Source organism: Dama dama, chromosome 30, assembly GCF_033118175.1.
Source record: "Dama dama isolate Ldn47 chromosome 30, ASM3311817v1, whole genome shotgun sequence".
Classification (NCBI taxonomy): Eukaryota; Metazoa; Chordata; class Mammalia; order Artiodactyla; family Cervidae; genus Dama; species Dama dama.
In genome coordinates, this window is record NC_083710.1 from 27,862,628 (window position 1) to 27,879,321 (window position 16,694).

A 16,694-nucleotide genomic window follows, 5' to 3' on the forward strand; every position below is an offset into this window, starting at 1 on the left:
ATTTCTTATTCAGTGTAGTTTTTTCTTTCTTTGTCTTTTCCTCTTTTCCACTGCAGCTTTCAAAGCAGAAATTCTTTTTCATTTTGTTTTGACTCTACAGTTCAACACAAAACATATCAGTAGCTAAAGCATTGCTCCCATTTGTACATTTATCTTAGCTAGAATTGCTCTATTTTATACTGTGAGCATCCTGTTATTTAATTAAGAAAATTTTCCTTAAGCTTTACAACAGATATGGAAAAGGCATAAAGATGATGTAAGGAGCAAAACAAAATGTCTGCTGCTCTTACTGATTTCAAGTATGTAATAATGACATGGACAATCCTAGCATCAGGCCGGATCAGCAATGTTTCAAAGACTTAGTTGGAAATAGTTATACTTCCACATGGTTTAAATTCCAGTCTGGAAGTATACAGTCTTGTTAAAGATATATTTTATTAAAAAATAAAAAAACATTATGAGCTCTATTCATCAGAAATGCTATGTCATCTTCCTCCATAAAAATGTATGTCTGCACTACATTTCCCTATTTTATCCATGAGAGGTTCACCACTTTCTCTATATATCAATGCACTATTTTGCTTACAATGACCTAAAATATTATAATTCCTTTATTTTCCTCTACTTACATTGGATACCTACTCACAGAGAATAATCTACATTTTATGAAATTATGCAATTCTAATGAATCTTGCCTACCTACTCACAGCTCTTGAAAGAGCTCTGAGATTTACATTCTGATGTGAAATGTTTCTTTAACTCCTCTCTGATACGTATGCTGTTACTTGGAAGCATAGTTCAGACAGAGGTTGAGACTAATTAAACCAAAGATTCCATTTTCATGTTCCTTTATTGACCTGTCTCTAAAATTTTTTTGTCTTATTATGTACTATTCTTGTCCCCTAAATACCTTACATATTAAATTGTATGGGGGGAAAATGCTCTCTAGTATATGTTGCCAAATATATGACATTTGAGGTGAAAAGGAATAAAATCAGTACTTAATCTTCATCCTTTCACCTGTCAAAACTATTTAAGTATTCAGAAAAGCAAAACTGAAACAGAACTAAGAACCAAATAAATATTCTAAACTTCAAGTTCCTTAACATGAAGTGAATATTTAAACTAAAGCTAATTAACCCATTCTGATAGTAGGAGCAGAGACGTCTATGGATTTGACGTCCATGGAAAGGTTTCTCTGTGGCCAGACCACCTGTGGAATGGATAACTGGACACACCGATTTCATATATTTGAGAGTTTCATAATTTGAGATCTCGACATGTTAAATCTGAAATAACTGAAACAGTCACAGTTAAGCCCTGGAATCCATTAATATGGATTCAAAGAGTTGACACAGATACATATTTCAAACACCTGAAGTGAAAATGTGACAGAAATCCAAACGTACTAACATCTTGCCTCTAGTGTGTCAACACAATCTGTTACAACTACACAGACAGCTTTAGTTCCTTATCTAACAACTCCATCTTTTAGGGCTCTAATTAGAAATGATAAAACGTCAGTAGCTGTGGTATCTGACTCTAGAGGCACACTTCTAGTTAATCTATGCAACCAAAAGCTGACCAAATGGTTGGCTACTATTTTAAATGTATTTTGCACATAATTATTTCAGTTGGGTGGATGACATACATTCAAAATACATAGCTTTCAGTATAAAAATGATGATGATGATGATGAAAATTATAGTCATTTTAGCCTGTCACAAATATTTAAATACATGATCATATCATATCTGTTGCATAGAGCTCGTGGTTGGCTGACTGAAAAAATACATTTTTAAGTATTCTGAACTAATTTTTTGTATTTTCCTTTCTATGTCACTGTTATCAAATGCATGAAAAATATTTCAAGTCTTTTTCTTTCAATCTCTTCTAATTGAGAAAGAACCCAACAACGCAATTTAAGATATTATGAATTGTATGAAATTAATTATGTTTATTTGTCTTTGTTGCTATGCAGCCAGTATTTTCAAGAAGTACAAAAGAAGGTAAAGAGCTTTAGTGCTGCAGTTCAAAATTGTAGATTTCTAGGTAGAATTCCTCACATAGAAAGTATATATTTCACTGGAACAAATCAAAGTCACTGGACTTCAGAGTTCATCTGGACATGAGAAGATACTAGATAATTACTATGAATTATTTCCTGTATGTGACTGCCTGAACATATTACCACATCTGATACCTTAGTACCCAACAAAGACCAAAGGGGAAAAAAAGACATTTTCATTCAGGTTGTTTTTATGTAAGCATCATTTATGTTCCACTTTCTATACTTTCAGCAACTAAAATTATAACCAAAGTTGTGGAACCAAAAATTAAAGTGATTGAAGGCAGTCTTCAGCCTATTATCAAAACAGAAGGTAAAAATCAATGTATACATGGTTCCTTAAAAATCCATGTAATAGACTGATTTCTATGAATGTATCTACATTCTTTTTGAAACTAACATGCTAAGTATTTCCATATCGATGGCATGCTCATTTAACAGCAGAATGCGGAATGCAAGTTTATTTAGAAGAGTAGATGTGCATTCCTAATACCTTCAGTACATTTGCTTGTATTTGATTTCATTTGAACTTAATTTGCCATTGCATTAGCACTAGTACCCAGATACTCACTAAACAAATAAATTCTGAGCTTTCTTCCCTGCACCTGGACTCTTTCAGAGAGTGCACTCTTTATAGCTGTGTTTCCAGTCTCCCCCATATCAACCTCTTTTATACTGTTACAAGGTGTTCCAAAAAAGTGCGCACATTTTTTTTATTTAACAAACTCAGAGAGCGCAGAAGCTGTATATTGAAGAAAACTTTTAAAATGTACATCCACACATGATATACTTTTTAATTAAACCTAGGAAATAATTAGTTGGTACAATGAATCAAACCTTAGAATCCTTAATTCCAGCCTTGAATATGTGTGTATATTTTACATATTCTTATATATAGTATTATATATTCTTATATGTATACATATATAATACATTAAATAGGCATGTATACTTATTTCCTGATGTATCATGCTAGAATATTAAATCAGGTCACTTTTCTCTCTACCCCTACTGTCTGTGTTAGCCAACTCAAATATCTCCAATGCCCCTTTCATTTCATGTGTTTTAATAACTTCCAAAGGAGGAGATCTTAAGAATTTTTATGTCCCAGTCTAGCCATCTTAATGTGGTGACTGGTCACAGAAAAAAGACCAGGTTATCTTTTCATTATCCTGAAAGAAGAATAGAACCAGTCTTCAAAAAAAAGAACAGATTATGTCATCAGTCAAATATTAAGAAAACTGTTACTGTAATTATCTTTGACTTGGGAATTTCTTCTCTTTTATGAATTGAGATGGCAACTTCCTGAATACTTTTGACTCCTCTAAAAGTGAGTCATTACTGAAAACTTAGACATTGGAAGTATGTATGTTAAAGTCTATTTCCTAGTAGTTATCTATATTTTTATACATTCTTATAACTTAAAGTTGAGGTATTTGAAATCTGTGCTTTAGAAAAAAAAAATACTGTGCCTATTGTCATTTGAGCATTTGATTGTTCTTGTATAGTGATGACGAGAACTTGGGGACTTCCCTGGATGTTCAGTGATTAAGATTCAATGTTTTCATTGTGGTGGCCCAGGCTTCATCCCTGTTTGGAGAATTAAGATCCTGAAAGCCATGTAGCATGGCCAAAAAAATAAAGTTAAAATAAATAAAATTAGGTTGTTTAAAGAGAGAGAGAATTTGGTGCTTTAAGAAGTTAAATCACAGAAATTTTTGTTTAGAAAATATTTCTTGATCATTTTAATGAAAAAATAAAATGGTCCTTAATTTTAAAATTCTTGTACAATTTTTTAAAAATTAGATCCCTTAAAATTGTGTACAATCACTTGCACACATCTTTTTCAGTAGAAATCATTCAGATGCACTATTTTTATTTTCCAAGATTTGTCTCTTTTCTTTCAAGCTTCTTCTTTCAACCCATCTAGTACCTTCCCAATCTTTGTGAACAGGATTCTACTGTATTACTGTTTCTTCAATTAGGAACACAATGGAGCATCAACTCTACTTAGGTTCCTCCTACGAAGGGAACTAAGATGAAAAATGGGATTGTATCACCTGTGCATTAACAACTCTTCAGTTAAAAAATTTGGAAATTTGACTTTATATAACAGAATGAGGGAGACAAATATTAATACTTGCCTTGGCAGCCATCTATAATTGTGTCATCCTAGGATTGTTATTGGCATTTCCTTCTCACTGTTTAAACGTTTGCTGATTCATTGGTAACTTTTGAATTCTTACTACATATATTAGACTCCAATTTAGGATGTTTCTTACAAAAGGTACTTAACCAAATTTTAGAATTAGGAATAAATCAACTGAAATTCAGTTCAGTAAATACTTATTGTACCCGTCCTGTGCTGGGTATTTTCCTAGGTGCCCGCCAGAGTAAATATGAAAAAAAAAATTTGGTAGTAAATTCCTGCCTTCATAGAATTAAGGGTGGAGGATGTTTCTCAAATGCTAGTTGAGGCTCTTCTAAGGAAATGTCTACTTGGTTATTTTATTAAGTCACTGCCTGTTCTTACACTCCTTAGCTATTCTTTCCCTTTGAAGTTTCCACACCTTAAAAACTTGGCCTTGTGTTTTGATACTCAATGTCCCTTACCCCATAGATCAGATATTACGGTGTGAAATACTTATTGTTTGAACCAGCTGTACTCTTTGTTTCATTATTTTAGATCTTCCTAGACTATTTCATTCTGGGTAATGGTGTACATTGACAATTTCTGGACAAACAAATAAACCTTCTCAAAGATAAGGAAATATAGTTCCATTCAACTGTTAAAGAGTTAAATGTACTGAACTTCTCATCTAATTACTATGTAGTAATGTAGTAACCAGCTTTCTAACATTCAAAATGATTTTCTCTTGGAGCAAAATCATTTTGCAAGTCAAATGTAACACAACTTTTACATTTGAAGGACTGTTTAACTATTAATTAGTAAATATTTCCAGCATTCACATAGAGAAGGTAAGTACTCCCATTTTCCCATAAAACCTGAAATTTGTATCTTAAAAGTAGGCCTAAAGTTGGGCTTTTCTGATGTTCAGTTATGCCCATTAGATAAAAAGTATAAGATACTGAGTAGTTTAAAATTAAATTTAAAATGTAATAAGAAAAGCGAGTAATAGACATATTAGTATGTAAAGTAAGATCTACACTAGCTATCATTAGAGCAACTGAAATTTGTACATACTGTGTGATTCACAAAGTATACTCATATATAACAGTTTGTGTGATCAGAGTTTATAACTATGAATAAATGGATCAATTAAACATTAGTTTAAAAGCTAAAGCTGATGGAATTCATTTTAGTAGCACACTAATAGACCTAGGAGTCATTTGTTCTCCTAAATACTACTCAATCTGAAGACAATGGGAACTGTTTAAAACCGATTTCATAAAACCTGAAAGCACTTTGACATTTGAACAACATCAATGTTGAAATAAATTTCCTGTTCTGGTAAACTGAAAGGACTGCATTAACATGATAATTTGTCTCCTAAAATGATGCCTCAGGACTCACAATACCAAAGGTCAAAATTGAAGGTGAACCTGAATTCAGACTGATTAAAGAAGGTGAAACGGTAACTGAAGTGATCCATGGAGGTGCGTTCTATTTCCTGTAGCCTACTTAGGATCACTGTGAACATTTTGAAATTGTGCTGGTTTAAATATATTGAATACCTGATGTTTCCTCTTGACTTTTATACACATTGGTGGAAAGCTTTTATTAGTTATGGATTCTTATTAGCCAATCAATTAAAATATAGTTTACCTTTTAATGGATCTAGTTGGACTCAATTTTACCATTATATCACCAGGTCCAACAAAACCGTCCTTACTTTGCATATGCAAGGATGATTATGAATATAATGAAAACAATCACATCAATACCAGATAACATGTTGGTCTTAGAAGAAAGAATGAACATTCTATAAGACTAATAAGCCACAGCTAGGACTTATTATAAGGTTCCCATTCTAATGATGTGTAATTCCTTGGATTCTCCCTAAATGCTCATTCCACAGTCAGGAGACAAGTCTGACATGGAGTGTTAGCTTGACAGTTGGCTCTCTCCTTTACCCAAGATTCAGGACATGACTACTAGCTTTTAGACCTCTATTATCTGAATTTATTTGAGATATGTTCTCCAAATGATAATGATTGATTTCTAAATGGTATTACTGTGAGAAATATGTTTAATCATTAAAATGTCTAGCTTATGGCCATTTCAACACCATACGAGGATAAATCAAATGCATTTTTTTCCCACAATTTAGAGCCAATTATTAAAAAATACACCAAGATCATTGATGGAGTGCCTGTGGAAATAACCGAAAAAGAGACAAGGGAAGAACGGATCATTACAGGTAATCTTTAATTCGATACTATAAACTCTGTGTGTGCACTCAGCGCAAGGCTATGGACTGCAGCCTGCCAGGCTCCTCTGTCCATGGGATGCTCCAGGCTACTATGCCTGGATTACAAAGAGCAAATCACATTTAATCCTAAAATACCTCTATAAGAATCATCAAAGAGGCTTAAGTCATTTTCATGGTGGTTACTGAAGTTGTTCATTTCTTTTTTGGTAGAAATAATACTAACTGTAAATATATAATCTATGTTTTCTCCTGAATTGGAAATTTGGGAGCAAATCTATAAGCATGTGTTTTTATTATGAATACACATATGTATTATATAATACATTATCTTCACTTTGTTATTTATTAATGAGTTACTAAATCCTAAAAGAAAAACCATTCTCTTCTTTGAATTTTCTATTAATCTTAAGGTCTACACACCAAAATATATGCAAGTTAGTATAAAACAATTTATAAATAATTTCAGTAAACCTCTGTATCAGTCTCCCACCAATGAATTAGCATAAAATTCTGAATTCAGCCATTTTATAAGTATTTGTCTAAACAAGCAGTCAGCAACTATGGCCCATGCCATCTTTTAATACTTATGTAAATAAAGTTTTATTGGAACATGATGTGACCATTCATTTATACAATGTCTATGGCTATTTTCACACTACAAGGGCAAAGTTGAATAGTTGCAACACCAACCATATGACCCATAAAGTCTAAGTTACTCACTATCTAACCCTTACAGAGGAAGTGTGCCTACCCTTGTTTCAGGTCTTTCTGTAAACTGTCTTTCCTTTAGGTCCTGAAATAAAATACACTAGGATTTCAACTACAGGTGGAGAAACAGAAGAAACTCTGAAGAAATTGTTGCAAGAAGGTCAGTATGTCTAGAAAAATAGGAATGTCACTTTTCCTAAGCTATCTATTTATATCAAATTCTAAAATAATCTTTGAGGCCTTTTACATTTTCTACTCTACCTCACTCCTTTGTTCTAGTTCCATACCAACACAAGAAAAAAAATCCAAAGAAAGGGAATGAAACCCAGATGATAGTCATATTGATGGTTTTGTTCTATATTTGTTATATACTGTTCAACAACTTTGTAATAAAATTGGCTTATCAAAAAATAGCACTAAAAACCAAGAAAGAACCAAGTGTTGGTCTGGAATTTATTGTTTGGCAGATGCCATTATGTATCGCATCGAGTCTCCAGCCTTTTTATTACATAAACCAATTTCTGCTATAAACATGTATCCTCTCAGAGGTCACCAAGGTCACCAAATTCATTGAAGGTGGTGATGGTCATTTATTTGAAGATGAAGAAATTAAAAGACTGCTTCAGGGAGGTTAGTAAAAGGGAAACAACTAACCCACTTAACAGGTTCTGATAACTGAGTTCTTCAGCTTTTTAAAGACTGAGCATTCAGGTTTGTTTGTTTTTTAATTAGGGTAAAAAACAGCATCATGTCTGTTTTAACAGATTGATTGGGTCAAAGGTGGTTAAAGTAAGAGGTATAAAGAAAGAATTACTAGTTTAAACAGTCTTTAAAAAGTTCAGTGGGGAGCAATGAATATTTTTTTGCTCTGATACAGACAACTGTAAGGATATTCTTAATGTGCGAAAGAGGGATGCTTTTAAAATTGGTAATTATTAAAAGAAGCCCAAATTGAAATAATTTTTATATTTTAAAAAATGTATTCACTGCCCCCACTATCATAATGAAAGGCATGTTTATGAATTTTTTTTAAGTGCATAGAACTAGCAAAAAAAATTGCATTTAGCAATTTTATTTTCTGAAACTACATTCCCAGGAATGAGTTATCTGTTTCTTCTAACAGTTCAAGTGATAATCTATACCTGCAGATGTAAATTATTTGCATATGAAATTAATTTTAATCTTTAAAATATGGAATGTTCTCTGTCTATGGCATTAAAAGGACCTACTTTTAAAAGGAAAGAAGAAAAAGAATTCAAAATCTTACACAAACTCTCAATGGCAATTACTCAAAGAAGTTTTACTAATTTCTAATTCATTTTATTAACAAAAATAGAACTTAAGAAGTTGTTTTAGAGAAGCAAGAATTTAAATTATCTAGAAAAATCAAATATGTTCTTTGAAATATACTGTGAATTAAGAAACACAACTTAAGTTTAGTGTTTATGCAAAGCATGGTTCCCATTACCTTTTATGCTTAAAATTTTAAAAATTATAGTACTATGTCCAAAAAGTTGTAATTTCTTTTGGGACTGCATATATTTTTAGCAATTACTGTTTTCTTATTCTTTATTTTTACATAGGCAGAATCTCTTACATAATATTGATAGTGTTCAGCAATAGTAAAAATAAATAATTTTTTTGAATCAGTGATTGAATTTCCCCTCAATAGAAAAATATGTGTATGAAAAATATAAGACTTCCTTTCAGACTGCTGGGAGTATATGACACTCCCAAAACCACAGTAGAACCAGTTTCCTATAAGCTGTAATACAAAATTTACTTGTCTACATCTAAATGCTTAACACTCTATTAGAAAAAGGTAGGGATTTGAGTGAAGAAATGCAGACATTATGAAAATTAAGTTGAATTCTTTTTTTTTCAGTCCTTGCCATAGTAAGCAGCTTTGTAGAATGGCAGTGCTTTTTAGAGAATGAACCAACTAGTAGCTGCATTTGTATATATTGTTTTAATTTATTTAGACTTAAACTTCAGGTAAGTATGTTTTCCTCCCCTTCAATACGCCCCTGTTATCAAGTCCATTATAAACAACGAACTGAGTTTTGAAGAATAACTTCGGCCAAAAGAAGAAAATACCTGTTACAAGAATAAGATATTCTAATTTTAATCAATAGAAATAGAATCCTTCTTTAATTCTGGTTTCTGTTCATCCCAGAGGTTGATTCCTTTACCTTCCAGTGTTTGTTTCCTCTACATACTTATAAAGCATTCATTTTGTCAATGTCACAACATAAATTTTTTAACAGTTTTTTAAAAAGATGTTATATTTTATATTGGAGAATAGCCAGTTAACAAAGTTGTGCTAGTTACAGATGTGTACACAGCAGGGCTGTGCCATAAATATACATGATTGAGCCATGCGTATACAAGTAGCCACTCTCCCCCAAATTCCCCTCCCATCCAGGCTGCCACACAACACTGAGCAGAGTGCCCTGTGCTATACAGTAGGTTGTTGCCACAGCATAAATTTTTATCAAGACATTTCCAAGGATTCTTTTCTCATAAGGAAGACAATATAAGTGGTATAGTTACTAATACCTGGACATTAACTGGACATTCTAGTTTTCTTTTTTCCAGCCCTGTAAAACCGTTGGGTCAACACTGAGTAACAAGTGTCCTCTTGTCTAGATCCCAAGAAACACCAATGAAGCTGGTGTGAATAAAGATTATGTCATGCAAGATAGGCTTTTTTTTTCTTTCAGAGTATTGATAATTGATCTATAGCTAAGCTATGATCTTCATCTCAAAGCTTGTAGTTTTCTATCTGAACTGCTCATTTTGTGGTATATACAGTACATTTTGATGAACTGAATGTATTCCTCAATCATTTAGGTCATGCTTATAAACTTGGCTAGATGGTCAATTGGGTACTAATTTTATGATTTGTTATTGAAACACTCCAGACCCCTTAACTAAAAATTCTTCTCAAAAATGTGTCCAGTTGTTCACTCTTACCTTAGGTAGAACTACTTTTACTGAAACTACTGAAGTAATTAAGGGAAAATTGCAGAAAAGTAGGCTTTGGAGAAAGGAACAACAACAAAAAGCTGTTTGAGAAGGTTTTGATAAATCTGCCAGTATAACATTTAAAGATTTATGGCCTCTGTACAGAACAGAGGATCAGGTCCTAGGTCTGCCTTCCAATCTGGGCTCCCACTTGAACTTAAGTAAACTGATGTGTTTCTGCCTTGCTTTCTTAATCTGGGAAGTGGGGATGGTAATGTTACCTACATATAAATGAACCAATATATGAATAGCACTTGGAATAATGTTCACTGCATAATAATAATGTTCTCAATGATGTTAGCTACTATCAGGATTATGGTCAATTCACACTAATATGGTCAACAAAGTAATATTTTATGCTCTATGTTAAATTTACAAAGTCATAATTATATAAAAATACAACAATCTTGCAGATAATTGAGTGGAAACACTGTGTGTGTTTAAGGAAACATGGTGGGGAGGGGTATTTTCATGGGATCATTCCAATGATTGGTTTACGTTAACACTTTTGCTTCTCTAAACACGACATACAAGTGTCATTCAGTTTGAAGTGGTAGAGAGCCACTGAGAGAAAATCTGATTTTCTGCATTTTAATTAAGCTTTTCTTCAAGAGATATTTGTTTGCCACAGTGAATATTTCTTATTTTGATTTTGTCATAGCCAAATAGTAATAAATTAACAAGTTAGTTAATTAGATGTGCATTAATCAGATGCTGCCAAATTTATAAAAGAAAATTGAGTATAAGTGCTTGTTTTCAAAAGTAATGTTGAAATCTTGTTTTAAGTTGCATGATAAGTGCTCTTTGGAATTTAATAAGTTCATTTTATACAATGATTTCTATCTTTTCTTGACAATATGCTATAAGCCATTTTTTGTGACCAAATAAACCTGAAGTTAAGGGAAATATATCAGTTGGAGCATACTCTGTAATTCAGACTTTTCTATCTTACCTAAACTCTCCCCCACTATCCAATCTGAGGAGGTTTTCCATAGTTCTGCATTTTATTATAGTATTAATGCATATGATAAATGGTTATGTAACTTATATCCAGGCAGAATAAAAAGGCATGCTGGAAATGTGCTATGTAGACAGAAACAGAATTCTTGAAAAAATGCTTAATATTTCTTTCTTTTTTTTTTAATTCTTGACACTATATAGCCAAAACTACTGTTGGTGATAGTTTCATGTCTTACTTTTATGAGATTTCAGAGAATTGAAAAAATATATTTGTATATCATAGAAAAATTTTTACTTCATTGTTGAGTACAGATAATATATAAAAATCAAGAAGTCAAACTTTGGAGGAAAAATAAAGAAGGTAAGCAGAGAAGCGAAGTCGCTATAGGGACCATATTTATTCTTTGATCTCAAATGTCCAACAACAGAATGAAAATGTGAATTTCAGTTGACCAAGTGGTCTTGTCAATAAGTTAAAAGAAAAAATGAAGAACTGGGAAATATTTTGCAACTGTAACAATGAAGCACTGCATTATTATGAACACTTGAAATTCTAAAATATGAACCCTTATTATTTTTAACTATTTAATTTTTAAATGGTCTTGGATTGGAATTCAATTCAGGAATTGAATTGGTACACACTGCTTGAATTGCTTATTGGCATATTTCACATATTAAAAGTTAATGAAAATTAAGTTACAGTGGGAATTTTATAGAGGCAGAAGTCTGATATATCACAAATAGGAATTACTAAGAGAAAAATGAGTGCTTATCTCTGGGAGTATACTTCTGCTAAACTTCATAGGAGAGTAGACATCCTTTCATCATAAAGTGATGCCTTTTATAAAAAGGATGAAAAAGTCATGTAAGTCACTTATTCCATGCAAAAATGGAACACCATCTGGGGCTCCACATACCATAATAAAACAATATGTTTTGCAAAAACAGTAAACATTCATTATGATATAAGGAAAAGAAATGTCTGTTGCCAATGCCAAAGTCTCACTACTCCAGGAGAAGTCTACATGTTTAAGTGATGTTTATTTAAAACTTTACACTTTTCTGCTAAACTGTGTTTTCCTGTCTCATGTTAGCCATAATTTCAAAGTATTTTTAACTACAACTGTTTAATTTCAGACACACCTGTGAGAAAGATACAAGCCAACAAAAGAGTTCAAGGTAAATATATTGATTATGGTAATTTGCATAAGTGGCACACCTGTTACATTAAGACAAAACAAAGGAGAGTATTTTAATACACTTTATTTTGAGCAAAGTATTTTGATGACATGAATCAGAAAATAAATCTTTCATATCACTCACTGTTAATAAAATGTAAGAAAAGCAAACATTAAAGGAAAGAAAATAATGTTAACTGTTAAATATATTGAACCACTGTGGTAGACTAAAGTAGAGTTAATTTGAAAAGAAATCCTTGAATACCAAAGTTGAGTAAAAATAAGTTGCAAGTACACCTGAACTCTGTGAAACTATTATTTAAGACGAAGCTACAGTTTGAGACAAAAATAAATTCAAAGCTATATGTACTGTACACTTATAGGAAATGATTAATATATCTATGTACAAAATGATATAATGTGTAGGTTATATACATGTATATATCACCTATGCATTATAACTCTCTGTATAACTTCATTTATGTGCATGTTCTCATCTTCCACTTAGGATACCTTATATTCTGGTACAATCAAATATCAAAGATTTCCTTTGTGGAACTTAGAATTACATACTAATAGTCAAAAGAAGTTGCAAGGGTTATAAATGCATTATAGGCATATCTGATTTTAACCTAGTCCAATATAGACATTTGAAACTAAAGACTCAATTGTACAAATAAATTTTAACTGAAAACTTTATCTTGGATTTCTTTTAAACATGCAAAATCATCCAAATTTCCTAAGGAAATAAAGCTTAACTCTATTATGTTCATATACCTTTGATCAAAAGATGATTTGGTTTCATCATAAACAGAATATTATTAAGAAGACATAATTTAACATTTATTATAATAAGAAATAATAGTCTTGTATAGATATAATTATGCTTAAAATGGGGCTTTGCTGATGGCTCAGTTATAAGGAATCTGCCTGCAACAGAGGAGACGCAGGTTCGATCCCTGGGGCAAGAAGATCCCTGGAGGAGGGCATGTCAACCCACTCCAGTGTTTGTCTGGAGAATCCCATAGACAGAGGAGCCTGGCAGGCTACAGTCCATGGGGTCGCAAAGAGTCGGACACAACTGAAGCCGCTGAGCATGCACCCATACACATGAGTTAAATATCATATTCTTAAACACGATAATTTCATCCCATTTACAATCTATATTCTCTGCCTTCTTCCTAATCAGGATCCAGAAGACGATCAAGGGAAGATCGTCCTCAGTGAAAATCCGGACACCAGACAACAAAATTTATACAACCCTAAACCAACAACCTGGTCTTAAAGGAAAAATATGAAAGCCACTTTGATGTGAAGAAATGAGCCAAGACAAAAGAGCAATTGTTGAACAATTCTGAATGCAATAATTTTTTTTTCCCTGAATGAGAAACATGAGGGAGATTGTGGGTTTAGCCTCCTGTGGGATAGAATCTAAGGGAAACATAACACCTTACAGACTTTTACATCTTGACATGAAGAGTTCCAGCTGACTTTGGAATCCATGAGAGAAAATCCTCGTCACTGGATTCAATACAATTCAAATCTCCGAGTTGTGACCTGTTATCCCATTGAGAAGATTGAACCTTGAATTTACATATAGAGAGATGAAATGCATGCAAGGAGTTACCTCTCCATGGGAAATGGATAAATAAAAATGGGTGCTCAGTATTAAAAAACGACAAAACCAAAACTTTTACATCAAAAAGCTTTGCACATTTCTAATAAAATGTGGGTTTACTGGCAAATTATATTATTTCTACAACTAATTTTGTACTCTTGAAATGTTTGTCTTATGCTTCTTGCAATACATATTTTTTATCTCAAACATTTCAATAAATCCATTTTTCAGGTATAAAGACAATTATTTCAAATGGGTAATTCAAAAAAACTCAAGGTTTACGTTAATAAGAGATTTGGACTTGGGAACAGGACTTTATACCTCTTTTTTTATATATATAACAAATACTCATTAAAGGAAATTGAATGAATTTAATGTTTTTTGAATTTTTAAAACTATCATGATACATAAATAATCATTACACAGTGAAGCAATAATTAAACATCAACTGAGTATATAATATAACCCCTGAACTGTGCTAAGCTGTGAGGATTCAAAAGAGGAATGAGACAACTACTGTTTTCAAAGGGCAAAAAGACAAACCAGTAACCCACAGTGTACCATGGACTTAGAGAAGAATAAACAGCATTGCAAGAGCACAAACACTTCAGTTAATTATTCTTAGGCTTAGGCTAACTTAGAAGGAGCCAAAGAGATGCCTTTAACCAAGACTTGAAGTAACATAAGTGTCCATTTCATGACAAAGGAGAAGAAGAAAACTATTTGTTTGCTAAGAATGATAAAGAGATCTGTTTGATCTACTCAGATCTCAACAAATGTCATCCTTATCTTGGACCAGAGATAAGAGCAGGTAGGGATCAGAGTCCACACTGCTGAGAAACCAACTTGACATAGCTTGATAAATTATACCATGTGTTGAAAGTTAGCAATCAAAAGACTGTAAAACTGAGGAAAACCAAAACAAAGATATCTCTTGCTTCAGAGGCTCAGTACTAGAGTCCTACTAAAGGACCTGGAGAGATCTGAGGTAGCTGAAAAGCTTTGGTTCTTTGAGCAGCAATTGAGGTAAGGAAGTGGGTGTTAAGTTCTAACAGTACGACTGACTGAGGAATTGCTACATAGCATGGGTTTTCCAGAATGCTTTCTAGTTTAGATAGTGGTGAGATTTAGGCCCAGCACTTAAGAGCCCTTGCCAAGAAATAAAATGTCCTACCAACTCAGTACTCGGATTGACATCTTTGGACTTTGATTTCAGCTGGACAGACCATTGCCATGACTTAACCCAAATGATTCAAAGGAGGTGGTTATGTAAAGTGACGCTGGGGGAATATACTAAACTAATATCAAGATAAATGGCTGTTCTAACCAGACAGCATATTGTTAATAGCCTTCTGGAAGATCACAGGTTGATTGCATGGAACAAAGAGTACATGGATTCATTCATTTCACTCCCTTCAGGGTTTGCTTTTATTACAGAGTTTGACTTTGAACATGGTCATCATAGACAGTAGAGATGAACTTGAGGTTGTTTTAAAGACTGTCACCTTTAAGTTCTAAGGCCCTGTTTTTTAAATTTTTTTTTTTTGTACCATAGAAGAAAAGAAAATTAGTATTTGCTAAACATACATACAAAAATCTAGCATATCTCTGGTAAAGGATAGCCAACTGACACATGTAAATATATTTAAAGATAAAATTTAAAGACAAATTATTGATAAAATAGAAATGAACAACAACACAAGTAAAATGACATAAGGTTAAACTATATGAAGATAAATCATTTAAAACCACAAAATAAGAATTTAAAATAGATAAATAATAAATAAATACCCTACCAGAGCACTTTCTACAAATGGAAGCTGCAGAATAGTATATGCTGTTATACACAATATTTATTCCTTTAAATATTCTGAAGTTTTATTATCTCTAGTTCTATATGAAAAACATGAGGCTCAAGGAATTTGTATCACTTTTCTTATTTCTTTTGCACTGTACTCTTAAATCAGGCCATCACTCAGCTTACCACATGTTCATTACCCAATAAGCACAACTTGAATAAAACAAACAAACTTGTTTTTTGAAATTGTGCTTACTCTGCACTGCTTGATTTCAGCTCTTTTTCTAATCATCCTCTGCATAAGTAGCATTGAATTTAAGGTTGAATTTTAAAATAACCCCTTCTAGTTAAGTCTGATGTACAAGGTTTTCCACACTAAGTTTGAGAAATAAGCTCTATAGAGATTTCAGTTGAGATCACGGTATCTAAGCAGCCACTGATCTACTTTCCATCACTACAGATAACAGCATTTTCTAGACCTCTACATAAATTGAATCAGATAGTATGCATGGCTTCTTTTTCTGGCTTTCTTTTCTCTTACATTAATATGTAGGAGTGAAATGGTAGGATCATAGGAAAGGTATATGGTTAAAGTTTTAGGAAACTGACAAATATTCCAAAGGCATTCTATTGTTTTGCATTCTCACCAGAAATATCTGAGAGTTCCCATTTCTCTAGCCAACACCTGCCATGGTCAGTCTTTTTAACTGTCTCTATGCTAAGAGTGTTATAGTGATCTCATTGTGGTTCTAGTAGCATTTCCCTAATGTATGCTTTCCATCTGTTTATTTAACATTTATATATCTTCTTCGATGAAGTATCTGTTCAAATTTTTTCCCAATTTTATTATTTTTTCTTTTTAAAAATTTATTTATTTATTTATAGCCGTGCTGGGTCTTGACTGCTGAACAGGCTTCTCTCTAGTTTGCCAAGCAGGGACTGC

The 16,694-nt window shown here is 32.5% G+C and overlaps 1 protein-coding gene across 6 annotated transcripts in view; it reads left to right on the plus strand.

The window, feature by feature from the left end:
• POSTN (periostin) overlaps nt 1–14,323 on the plus strand; it is a 35,054-nt gene extending 20,731 nt beyond the window's left edge. The window contains exons 17-23 of one of the 6 annotated variants that reach the window (XM_061133547.1): nt 2,301–2,381; nt 5,597–5,686; nt 6,361–6,450; nt 7,253–7,330; nt 7,717–7,800; nt 12,295–12,336; nt 13,525–14,323. In XM_061133547.1, the coding sequence (XP_060989530.1) occupies nt 2,301–2,381; nt 5,597–5,686; nt 6,361–6,450; nt 7,253–7,330; nt 7,717–7,800; nt 12,295–12,336; nt 13,525–13,562 (503 nt within the window). In that variant the 3' untranslated portion in view covers nt 13,563–14,323. The remainder of the gene's footprint in view (nt 1–2,300; nt 2,382–5,596; nt 5,687–6,360; nt 6,451–7,252; nt 7,331–7,716; nt 7,801–12,294; nt 12,337–13,524) is intronic. The other 5 variants (XM_061133549.1, XM_061133548.1, XM_061133551.1 and 2 more) reach the window with 5 other exon arrangements.
• The last annotated feature ends 2,371 nt before the right edge of the window (nt 14,324–16,694 follow it).